The 13,584-nt window shown below is 30.5% G+C and overlaps 1 protein-coding gene across 3 annotated transcripts in view; it reads right to left on the bottom strand.

Annotated features, from left to right (window-relative positions):
- LOC126745931 (adenylate cyclase type 5) overlaps positions 1 to 13,584 on the bottom strand; it is a 652,711-nt gene that overhangs the window by 36,731 nt on the left and 602,396 nt on the right. For all 3 annotated transcript variants that reach the window (XM_050453997.1, XM_050453996.1, XM_050453998.1), the window contains one exon: positions 6,913 to 7,132. In XM_050453997.1, the coding sequence (XP_050309954.1) occupies positions 6,913 to 7,132 (220 nt within the window). The remainder of the gene's footprint in view (positions 1 to 6,912; positions 7,133 to 13,584) is intronic.

The following is a 13,584-nucleotide window of genomic DNA, read 5'->3' as shown; positions in this document are numbered from 1 at the left end:
TGTTTTTCAAGACATTTATATTAAAATCACAATAATAAAATTATGAAAATCAAAATTATTTAGGGCTAACAAATAGTCTAGTTTATTCATGAATTATTGAGAATTAGATGCAGGTGGACGATAGATAGAAATAAATAAATAGAATTAATATTAAAACTTAAGATAATCATTTTAAAGAGACCTTGAGTTTTAAAATCTGTATTTTCCAACTTAAAATTAATATTTTATTTATGTAAATAGCCACCAGAAGAGAGGGTATCTTCTATCTCTATCTTTTCTTAAAAACGTGTAGCCAGGTGTTCATAGTTCTGAGAAAAATGACTTTAAAAAAGCCACGTTTCTTTAAGGTCAATTTTGTCAAATTTGTATTGATCCATCAAAAGCAGTTTTGATAGATCTTATGTTAAGGTGAACCACCGACAGATTTCTCCATGTGGTCCCTCGGCTGTTTCTCCCAATCCCGGTATCAGGTGCCATCAAAGATAATTTAGATGTTTCCCACCCCCACGCCGTACCCCCTCCAGCCCAGGCGCAACCCATCGCCACCAACCAAACACCATTTATACTTCGGCAAGTTTTTAATGGAGGAAAGATAACAATAATATAATAATAGGATCGTAATATCCCAGTATAATAAAACAACTTGTTGTTTTATTATAATATGTTTTATTATATTATACCTATACATACATGGTGAGCATACGAAAACTTTCCACCCCAGTTTTTTTACGTATTTTATAAAATAAAAAAAAAGGTCCTATAGGTCAATTTTTTATTTAAGGGGATACAACAAATTTATAAATTTCAACGCTCCCAACTTGATCCCCTATGCGGGGATGTGGGTATCAACCCCAAAATCTTAAATGGGAATAAGAATTGTATATCACCTCATTTTGAAGATCTGTTCTAATTCTAACCCCGGAGTTTAAAATGTCTACTATTTTTTATAGTAGACATATATATACGCAATGTGACAGCTTGTCGAAATTAAAATAAAGAAGAAACTAAAAGGGCTTTCTAAAAAAAAATAAAAATTAATAATACTGTCTTAAAATAACTAAAACAATGAAAGTACCAAAATAAAAATGTCTCACCCATATCAGATAATAAGTGAATAAGTTTTTGGAAACTGGGACAGTGCAAAACCAGAAGCACAATTTAATTCATGTGGTGAACGATGAACGCAAACAAATTACCGTATTGGGGCACATTAATATGGATAAAACTTTAAGTAAAGTCTAGTTGAGAGCTGAAAATGTTTATATTTAGAAAGAAAATAATATATCAAGAAAATAATATCAAAAAATTGACCGCGGACTAAAATACAAGCATCCTACAAAACATTTTAAACACTCCCAGCACTCACAGACCTTTCACCTTCTTTTAGCCAGTCTATTAAACAAAGATAAGAGACCTGCTTTCTGGCGATTCCTACTTTAGGCTGTGCAAGTGATTGTGTATCTCTCTCTATCCCACTGATTTTGAGGATTACGGGGCGATCCCAGATACATTTTTGGGATGTTTTTCTGTTACTTTCGTCGTGTTTTTAAAGAGATCTTTAAATATGGGTCTATCGCCTTTAAAATTGATCTGTTGGATGGGTCTATCACCTATAATAGTTGGGAGGGGGCTCATGTGAGGTTATTATTATTTGAAGGGTTTTGCCGGTTTTGCTTTTTACATGTTTATGAAAGTGGAGTATCTAGAATTTGACCTGTATTCGTCTTAATTTTTTGCGGTTTTTACTGTGAGGAAGTGTGTTTTCTTATTTGTATTTGTGGATTTGTTTTAGTATTATACCTAAAGACCTTAAAATGTTTCGACCCTGGAAAAATAGGTAGGAAAATTTGGCAAATGAAGAGAAAAGTGTTTGTGCCGGCTTATGGAGACCGTGGGTACACAAGAAAGACATTAACATTTGTGATGAAAACAATAAGAGTGAGTTCATTTTTTAGTGTTGAGGAAGCAGAGGAAGACGCAAGGGAAGTAGAAGCTACAGGGGAAAATCAAGCAGTTTTAAAACGTAATTGTTTAAATACAGACACCAAACAAATTTGTTTAAATGTCTATAATAATCTAAAGAATGATCCTCAGTTCACAAATGATGTAGTGCTTTGCAAAAAACAGTGTGTTTAACAGGGGTTCCCTATAGTACAATATGTTAATTTGTAAAAAAAGGGGTATTAAAGATAGAAAAAAAAAGAAAAGATGCAGGACAAACGTTTCTCAGTCTTAACTTTGCAAAGATACCTAATAAAACGTGGATTTAAGATGGTTAATAAAAGGGTTACTGTAATGGAGAGTACTCGATAAGAAAAACACTGTTTTTATTAAGAAATTTGTTTTTTACAGTTTTTTGTCCATGATTTGTCTTACAGAGACACTATAAAACCAGTTTAATTATTTTTTTACAGTTACTGCCACACTTGTTCTATCCCAGAGAGGCAAGACTACTTCTTTTATAGTTCACTAGAAAAAAAAAGGCTATTTTACATCTGAGTTGTAATTATTAAAAAAAAATATTGTAAATTTATTATTATTAATTAAATTTAAAAATTATTTCTGCTACTCGTGTACACTTTTTAAATGAGTTTTAGTATCCATATGCTTCAGTGCGAGATGAAGTTGGAATCCATAGCGACAACAGAGAAACTGTTTCCTTCCTTAATAGAAGAAACTACTAAAGAAAAAAGGTAAAAAAACAGAGTTTAGAAAATTGTATTAACTGTTTGGGCCAGATTCAAATGTGTGGTTAAATTTATAAAAGTGTTTAGTATCCCCACTGTTACTTTAGGATCCAATATACTTAAAATGTAGTGTTTTGTATAAGATTTTTAGTCTTTAGTATAGGCATTTATTTTTGTTAATTTTCATCTAATCTCTCCTATTATGCACAATAACTAAACACGAGGCAATTTTTTTTATAAGTAAAACTTGTGCCTTTTACACGCATAAGATATAGACAGCTAGATGGTTTTTAATGTAAAAGTTAATTTTAAAAAATATACTTTCACTTTTCTGACTACATAATTACTTTTAATCAAAAGATGTTGGTACTAAATACAGAGATGGGGTTTTCATGAGTAAGTTATTATAATAGTATATCATAATATGCACAAATTAAAAAAAAACAAAACAATAAGAAAGGACATTGAATGTGGCAGCCAAAGTCCCCGTTAATAATAACCACCAAATACAAATAAATCACAATACCCAAAAAAAGGAAATATATAAAATTTGACAAACCAAATCATTTTACCCTTTTGTATCAAAAAGTAAATCTTTAATGTCGTCTTAATGCACAGAATAAATGGGCCTAAGTAATTTGTATCACCTATTCTCTCATCACTTATCATAAACACCCCACTGATGGCGCTAAAAACTAAACTTATTAAATTAAAATTTTTGGTAAAGCTGATTTTACGTACTTACATCTTATTTTTAAATTAAATATTATCTTGCTATCAACTATCTGAATTTCTAGCTTTATAAAACTAAACCCAAAAATCCCGAATAATAAAATTTTAAATACAAATAATGTTTAAGGCCGGACCTGTGCAACTTTTCACACTTGAGTGGCTGGGACTGAGGTCAGACGTCTAACAAAATAGTACGTCGGCGTCTGTAGTCAAATTTTACGAATCAAAGGTATAAATTAAAAAAAATATTAAACCATTTATTTATTTAATGGAGATTAAATATCGCTTAAGATATTACTTTATGACTCTTTCCACATAAAATTTTGCGATTTAAATATGCATGCCATGTGACAATACAAGCAACACCGAACTATTCGCGGCACAACAAAGATTCTAATAGATCTCTGAACTGGACTTTACCAAGCAAATATCTGAAGTTTCCGGCGTCTCCCAAACAAGTGTAAGAAGAATTTCAAAATCTCACAAATTTTTTTCTTACAAAATAAAATTACTCCACGAACTAAATGAGAATAACGACTGCAATACGTCCAAAATATGAGTAAAAGATGTATTAAAAATCCACTTTTTCTGTACAATATTTGTTTTTTGGATGAATGCTTATTTTTTTATAGTGTTAGGCGACACAATTGTAGATATTGAAGCGTTTTAATTATTTTTTGCTATAATTGTAGATATGAGCGCATATGTATAGAGAGGCCCACACCCAATATCCAGAAAAAATTAATGTATGGGCTATCTTGGGCAAAAAAGTAATCGGGCCATTTTTTTTACCAGGCAATCTGACTGGGGAAATGTATTTAGCGCTGCTCCAAGAAAATATTGTTCCGACAATGAGGGAAGTAATCTCCGAAGATAAGAAATTTGCCAAACAAAACAATTATTTTTTCAACATACTATTCATCTCCCTATTACCCACCACATGTTCAACGATTCTTAAATGAGGAGATCATGGACTGTATTTGACGTAGAGAACCTACTAGTATCGGATAGCCTGCCAGATCCCCGGATCTTTCCCCTTTCGATTTTTTCCTTTGGCGTCATTTAAAATCAGTTATTTATAAAACAGAGTCGGCTTTTTTTCAAGATTTGCAAGAGCGGATTTCCACAGAGTGTACAAAGATAGGTGAAAATGTGTTGTAGTAAAAAATATGAAAATGTAAAAAAAGAAATCAAAAATCGATTTTATCACTGTATGTATGTTAATAGGGATCCTTTTGAACATATTATTTAATAAATTTATTTTATTAAACAGGACAGGAGTTTTGTACTAATGATAGTTATGTTTCTTTTTAAATGATTATTTTGTACTAATAATAGTTAGATCAATTTTTGTGTTTTATTTATCGTAATAAATAACGTAAGTAAAAACACTCATTTTTGTCTTCAGCGTATAATTGTAATTGAAAATTGCTGCCTAGCGGTTTTGGCCATAGACCATCATCAGGGCATAGAACATTGTTAAAGCAACGACACTATTAAAAAAAAACGGTGCTGTAATGGGTACGTATTTAAGAAACCATGTAGTCCAAGATCCCAGGCCCCCCAGACGTTACTTATTTTCTCCCGCTCGAAATTTTCAGAAAATGTACAATAACATATGTCTAAGGATACATGCGTATCCGCTACCTTGGGTACGAGGCTCTTTTACAGGTAACAGGTAAAAGAGGTACGTGAAAATATGGCTTGCCTTACTTAAATTCTTCCTGCTGGTTTTTGGATATGGTTGACAAAATAGTGTAAAAAATCATTATCCAATATTGCCAGACACTTCCTGTTGGCGGTCACTTCCGCCAGACGCTTTAAAGTTGCACTAAAAATATTTGCATCTTACTTATTTTCTTACTTTGAATTTCTATATCTGACATTCAGGGGAATATTTTAATAACTTTTGTATGCAGCCAGACCAACCCCATGGGCCAATCATCCCCCCAGACACAATTATGCGCGAGCGAGATAGTTAGTCGGGTATATAAGATGGGGTCATGAAATTAAAAGTACGTCAAACTGTTAAGTTAGTTACATTAGTTTTTTTTGCCAAGCAAGAGGAACTTTGCAGATTTGTCAGAAGAATTTCTTTCAGTTTGTATGCAACCACCATTACTCTATATTTTTGTGTTGTGCTTTCGGCGCAGTTTTGTTTATTATATTGAATGCTTCTTTTTGTGGGTTTACAACGTGCAATGCGTGAACATAATAAAATTATTTGAAGTGTTCAAGAAAATATCATGGCGGAATTATTAAAATGTATTTTTTGTGCTAAAACTGATGTGAATTTAATATTGTTGACTGACGAAACATCAAATACACTTTTTTACAAATTTTAAAATGTAGGAAGTAACATAACCGCAAATATAAGGATGTTATTTTGCCAGATGAATTATTTAAAGGCACAGACAATATTACAAATCATTCAAAAATCCAAATACCCAAGTAGGGGATGAAGTTGAATCGTTGAAAATTTATTGGTCCCCTTCGAATCAAAAATTTACGTAAGAGTGTTTTATTTTATTTTATAGAATATGTAAAAAAACTGTGTGGAATATTTTCATTGGTCCACACCATATATACTAGCAATATATAATTCCCATATAATACCAATATTTAATATGTTATCCCATATATGCATATGAGCCTAGAATATAACAAGAATTATAATTTCAAAAAATTATAAACAAATTATAGTTTCACCCTTATTATAGATTCACCCATAATTAATATTATAATTATTAGTAATCTTGGAACGATAATTATTAATTTTAAATAATAAATTAAAATAAATAAGAAAAAGGATTTTGAAATTTTCCTATAATATAGCATTAAAGAAAATCAAATAAAATAAATTTTTTTTTTTTCAAATTATAAGGATAATTTTAAAGTTTAAAATTTCAAAGAAAATATTGCTGTTAATTTAACAACCATTATAATATTTCATAGCAATCTGGTATATTTACGAATTAAAAAAAACTGCTTTTGTTTATTGTAAATTGGTTTTTTTTTAAATGTCGCTACTTACTACATGGTGGTTCATTTTTACTGTTTTATGTTTGAGTTTTTCACTAATTTCAAGTAAATATATTGTAAAATTATAACACAAAGCAAATGTGGTTACGGATAACTAAGCGCAAGAATTAAAATAATGATTTTTGAAATATTAAGTTTTTTCGGAGCCTAGTTGCCTAACATTATTGTTACGCAATGCTTATGCATTTATTGCATCTACGAAATTATTAAAAAATCACTATTTTTCTGCTCGTAAATGGCTGCAGATAGGCATAGGAACATACTTACTGTAAAATGATAAGCTTATAGGACTGCAAAAATACTAAGAACTAAAAACGATGCTATCTTTAAAAGATATGGTTATGGTTTAGTTTTCTTTTAGTTAAGTTTTTATATATTTCATCACGTTTAATCTATAGATATAGGAATAAGACAAATATAATTTATTAAACTAAAATAGATTTCTTCTTACCTGATGCTGCCATGTAAGTAGCTCCCGTACTCTTAATTTTCTCAATATATCTAAATTGATCTTCCGATAAAATTTCATCAAAATCTGCAATTATTTCATTTAATAGTCGTAGACATTCTACGCCTTCGTTGTTTCCTTCAAGTTCAACATAGAACTCTGAGAAATTTGGGATTGATGCAAACATTACGCATACAAAATCGCACTGTTCATGGTACAGCTCCTGAAAAATACATTGTGATTGATTTTCTATTTTTGATAAATATTCTAATTATGAAATATTCTTTAAGGTTTTTGCTACATTAAAAAAAATAAAAAGTAGTGTTTAAACTAGACAATTTTATATTAATTTTTTTATACATTTATTTTTCATATTTCCTAAAGCACAAAACAACAATGAAATTTTCTATTTTACTAAATAGACTGAATTTAATAGTCTTTGAATCCATAATATTTTTCATTATTTAAGATATCTATTTTTTCTATTTTAAGATAAAAAAATTCCAGTCTAAACAAACACCAACCCTAAAAAATTCCAAAATAAAAAATATTTTCAAGGGAGACTTTAAAGAGATCTACAGATTTGTTTTACCTTTCTTTTATTGTTAAACCAAACAGAGAATTTATAAATATTTTAATCACATCTTTTGTTTGTTTTAATCAAAGACAGAAAAAGTCGCTCCCGGTTTATTTCCACTTGTATTTACTTCTTTGAGTTTTTAAATTGGTATGGATCTAAATTAATTAAAAAAATTAAATGAAGGTATTTTTTTTATGAAAAGGTTTATTATCAGAAACTATAAATGATAACCTATAGATATTGTAATAAAAAATATGCTATAGTATATTTGTAAATTTTATCGTTGCTCCAAAATCCATTTATAATATAGGGCAGGCTACAGGGTTCGATGATGGCCTGATTTTTATTCTAACATAAAAAGCCTTTTAAAAAATTTTTTATTTATTTTTTTAGTGCTCGGTTCTATATTGTTTTTGTAAAGTTACTGGAAATTTGGGGCAGTAATTGTAAATGTAAGATTAAATATAAATATAAAAATATAATATATTCTATTCAGATTTAGCTCATTTATGTCCTTATTTTAATTTTATTAACGATAGTTAAGAAATGTGTTTTATGATAAACTTTATCTTTTTCCTATAAAATATATTTTAAGTATATTTATTATATTGGTTTATTTTAACTAATTTTAAACTGAATTATTATTAACATCAATTAGCTTTTTATATGTGTTTCAACTCTTATGTGAACGAATGAAAAAGGCTCAAAATAATATTAAAGTGATATCCTTGGATAAAATTTTTGTATGGATAATGTTTTAGAAGCAGAAAAGGATGTAAATGAAAAACTAGCTTAATTTGTAAATAATATTAGGTAGAAAAATCAACTTTTCATAATTAGAAAAGTATGAGTACTCAAACTGATATTGCTATTATAGGAACTTTAAAAGATGATTTGCAAAACTGGCGGCTCCTGAGCGCTTACACACGCTCACAGCAATACAAGGAAAATAGAGGAAAGGATATTTCTTATTGCATCCACGTATCATTTCATAAGTAAATTTAATTAAATTGTCTTAGTTACTATTTTCCACAACTTGCACCTTCTTTTTGAAACATACAGACCTGGATGGTATTTTAATAATTGAGAGCGACAATATATTTATTTCTATACATATACTTTTTAATAACTTGTAAGTCAATGCTGTTAAGGATAAAGTAATTAAAGACATAAGAAACGAGAATTAGGGATGATGGGACTCACGTGGGGGCTACGTGAGTCAATATGGTCGAGAATGCCTCAAACATAAACAAACTAGGTCTCATAACGTGATTTAAACAGATTTACAACTTTTTATTTCAGCCTCGTAAATCGCTTCTCCAAAGTTTTTTCCCGTGTTGGAATGAAATACCATTTAATATAATCTTCGCGTCAACTAATTATAGTATTTTGTTGGAATGAGTTTACAAGATGATTTTCATAAATTCTCCAAGCTTATTATTCACGCCAACGTAATTCAAGCCATTGTCAGAAGAAATGTTTAGCGGTTTTCCTTGTTCGCTAACAGAGCTTTTAAGCGTACTCAAACAGACTTTAGTTGTTGTGGAAACACAACCCATTTTTGTCAAATTAATAATCCTATCTCTTAATCCTCTTTCTCGTTGATTTCTTTGTATTGTTATTGTAATAATTGTCACGCTCGCTACCGGCTCCTCCCCGAAAAATCTAAAAATAGATCATAAGCACGGAAAAGATGCAGTTGCCCGCCACTCGCTCTTCGGGTGTTATAAATCTCGGTTACTCATCTCAGTGACACATTTTTTCTCATTCTCTCGTTTCGCGGCTAAAAGCCAAACTCTCGGCAATAGAGTAATTACTCATAATAAAAGCAACTAAATACTTTTTTTCTTTAACTAAAAAATTTCTCGCTCTCCCTTAATCTCGAAGCTAAATCTGTAAACTAAGGTTGATCGGTAATTACGGTATTGTGTGCACTGTGCAGTAATACAAACTATTAGATTATAAGCAATTCAACGCTCTTTTTATTCTTCCATTGAACCAGCGCAATCCCAGTAATGTTTATTCTCAAACATTAGTCATTAGCTCTAATAACAGCTTTATATGTACTGTTTTTTGACATATATAAATGAATAAGCAAATAGGCCTTTAGGACCTTCGCTTCTCGCATTTTCCGGTCCGTCAAGAAAAATTATCCGCCGAAATGAGTATTCACATTTAAAAATCGAAAATTGTTATTAACTCTAAATTCAGGCAAATCTCCCATTAAATTATCAAACAAGCAGAACTCGCCTTAATATATTTGACACAAAATTTGACAATTTTCTTACATACAGTCTAATAATGGCCAATACCTTTCTCTAACTGAAGACAGTAATAGCTGTAAGCCAAAATGCATCAATGTGTCATGCTTATATCTTTTAACTACTTTCATTAAAATATGACCTTTCGGAAGAATAACTGAATGTTTGCGATCATCCAGTTATTAATTTTAATTCCTTTCTAATTTTCTTAGCAACCCTGATTCAAATTCATTTATTAATGTAAAAACTTGCCAATATACGTCAAGGATAATTTAGAGCAATAGTAGTATTGAAAGAAACTAAGTTTTTGTCTATATACAAATTTAGAATAAAATTAAAAGTGCAGATATTCTTCACTACTATAAAATACATTTCTTATTAAAATTTCCTTAATTTTAATTTTAAATTGAGTACCTGGCAATTTGTTGTAAAATTGAATTGCCCTTTATCCTTGTCTACTTTGACACCTTTCAAGTCTCCAATAGGCTGGAACAAGATTACATCTGTGTCTAGTGTTATGACTGTGCACGTCATTATGGATCTCAAAGTGCTCCTCGTCCCTCTTAACGAACATAAGGTTTACAAGGAGATAGAAGGAGGGTACAATAAGAATTCCGAGAGTCTCATAGACCAATCTACAGCCTGCAAGAAATCTCAGAGCCTTAAAATTAATACGTTGCACATCAAACATTCTTGGCACTGCCGACAAATGCCCTCTCCCCCCGACCAAGATTGCATGTGTTCCTTGTGCATGGTGTAACTTGTGTGAAACGCTCAACGCTAGTTTTCTGAGCACATATAAGTGGTTTAAAATATTTTTCTCGGATAGTAAATATATTATTCACATTGAAGCTTGAAGTGCAGGTGTACTACTATAGGAACTTCACACTTGTCACATCCGTGTTTTCAGCACGGGTGACCCTAAGAGCAAAAACAGCCTTGCCAGTCTTTGCTTCGTTAAGGATGATCCTTCACTGAGCTTTTTATGTTAAGGGCTCAACGCTGTCGCTTACATCGCGAAATCAATCACAAAATCGCGAAACTGTCCAATTTGTCATTTTAATTGGCTATATTTATACATTAGATAGAATCTAATTTTTATTTTCATACAGCTTTGTAGATTGACGTTTGGCAAATAGACTATTTTTGAATTTGAATTACTTAATTCTTTATTAACATAAATTATTAAAAAAACAAATCTTTTAGGCAGAAATTTATTAAATTATAAATGGTTCAATATTTTAATTTTTTTATTTATTTTTTGCATTTTGCTAAACTGCGATTTACATTTTTTAAAGTGCAAAATATCGCTAATCTAACAAATAACTTAATTACCTATACCTTGGGAAAATTTGTACTTAAATCTGTATTTCAAACATTTAGTAATAATAATTAACAGTTTATCAGTTTAAACTCTCGGAAACACAGCTTAAGACCCAATGTTTCCATTTGCTTTTTATTCGTTCCGATTTGCTGGTGATTATCGAAATTTGATCCAAAAAATAGTCCCATGCCTACGCACTAATCTGCGATTAGAAATTACACGTAATAGACGCTCGCGGAGACCGACTCCCGAACTATGCGATAAGACTCTGACGTCTTCTCAAGAGGCGTGACTTAAAAATGATTTGAAATTGGCGATTTCGCTTTAGTTTCGCAGCTGGTTATAATTAATCTGTTTCAATAGATAAAACATCAATCTAAATAGCTATAAGACGCATGCCTTAGTGTGCTCAGAAATGTATAAAACGAGAAGGCGACGTTTTTCCTAATTTACTGTAATTTAAGTAGGTTTACTTAATGTTATTTTTATATTTGAAAGCCAACTTGCCTAATATTGATAAACTTATTAATATCGCTATAACGTTGTTATTTTTAGGTTTAGGTAAAAAAACCAGTGTAAAAAAACTTTTTTATTAAGAAAAATATTATCTCTCGCGCGAAACGCGATTTTTAATCTGTTCACCAATTAAATCCACACAAAGAATTCTACTAGTTTGCTAATATACCAATTGCAAAGATACCAATAGTGGGCTTCCTGTATTTAACTGAGGGCTTTAACCAAATTAAAACTCTCAAAAACATATTGGGGCTTATGGGCAGATGTATTTTCAGTCAATACTAGTAACAGTTTTATGGTCCATACTCATTTCCTCTTCACTTTTCTACTTTATTGTGTTAAATCCACATTTAGGGTACTATAAACCATTTCATCCAGTCGTTCTTGCTCTTGGATCCTTTCGATAGAAGGTTCTTTCACTTTCGTGTGGCATTTATGACAATCTTAAAGAATCATCCTTTTATGTCTTAAAATTTGAAACCATATTTAAATTTACTTTTTTGCAACGAACCGGCTTATTTTCAAATATAATTAAAAAAATCTTTACATTGTACTCTTTTATAAAAGGTAAAAACACACAAAATCTAAATCATCATAGAAACATTTAATAAAATGACAAAGGTTACATGTTTCGGTCGACTAGAGCATCATCAGACCTATAATAATTAAGATGATGTAACCCGAAAAAAGAAAAATTCAACAAAAACTTACCATAACATACACAAAACACCTAACATATAAATAAACAAAACTTTCAATAAAGTGGCGCTATCTATGTACAAAGAACTCAACTAAACAATGAAATCACCTTATACATTTCAGAAATCTAACCATCATTTGAGAATCTAGAATTATTTAAGGTTATTAAAAACTAGGTGGCCATCAAATTCAAACCTTTCATTAACACAGGACAGATCTGGTCTTTTAAAAACTGTATCCATATTCTGCCATATTCTGTAACAAATTCAGTGAATTTTGCCAAGAGCATTCAGAATGTTCACGTTCACGTTCCAGATACAGCCCAGCTTATATCGCTAGACGTGAAAAACCTTTTTCCAAGCATTCCACCGATTTTTATTTCCATTGAATGTCTGGTCTTAGTCAAAGAGCTTCTCAGGGGGAAACTTGATTCACTCTTGGTGGAAAATCTACTTTTGCTTCTTTCTACTATGTTAGATCAAATTTTTTTCCAATTTAACAACTGTTTTTTTAATCAAAAAGACGGACTAGCAATGGGCTCTTGTTATCGCCATTTCTTAGTGAAGTATTTCTTAGTAACTTAGAAACAAAAATAATGAGCAGTAATTTTAAAAATAACATCATCTTTTATAAACGGTATGTGGATGATATCTGTATGATTTGGAATGGAAGTGAGGTAGAGCTTACAAATTTCCATAATTATTTCAACTCTCTTCAATCTAAAATTGAGTTTACAATCGAACAGGAACAGAACAACACCTTACCATTCTTAGATTATTACTTAAGACAGAAAGAAATAAGATATCCTTTAAAATATTCCGTAAACAAGCAACAACAGATAATATTATACAATATAATTCAACATCACTGTCTTCACATAAATTTGCTGCTTTCCATTCCTTGTTTTACAGACTTTTTAACATCCCACTTTCTCGTAAAGATTTTAAAAAAGAATTCCTTTCATTAAATAAATTAGCAGTCAGTAATTTTTTCCCTCTTAAATCTATATATAAAATATAATTTCAGTATGTGAATAAGTATAAATTTTTATTTAATTTTATCAAACAAACAAACTATATCAAAACTTTTAGGTCGTTTACTTATTTCGAACCAATCTCGTCACAACTATCCCGCTTTTTTTCTCCCTTCGGCATAACCCCAGCTTTTTAAACCAATAATACATGAAAAAGACATCTAATTAAAACTAAAGATAAACTACCCCCGCTATCTTTTGTATGACCAACATCTTTGGGATAATGGATGAATTTTTCAACTTACATTGTACTGCCAAATGG

The sequence above is a fragment of the Anthonomus grandis genome, chromosome 16 (genome assembly GCF_022605725.1).
Source record: "Anthonomus grandis grandis chromosome 16, icAntGran1.3, whole genome shotgun sequence".
Lineage (NCBI taxonomy): Eukaryota > Metazoa > Arthropoda > Insecta > Coleoptera > Curculionidae > Anthonomus > Anthonomus grandis.
The sequence above is the reverse complement of the archived record's forward strand: the minus strand, read 5'-3'. Positions and strand labels throughout refer to the sequence as shown.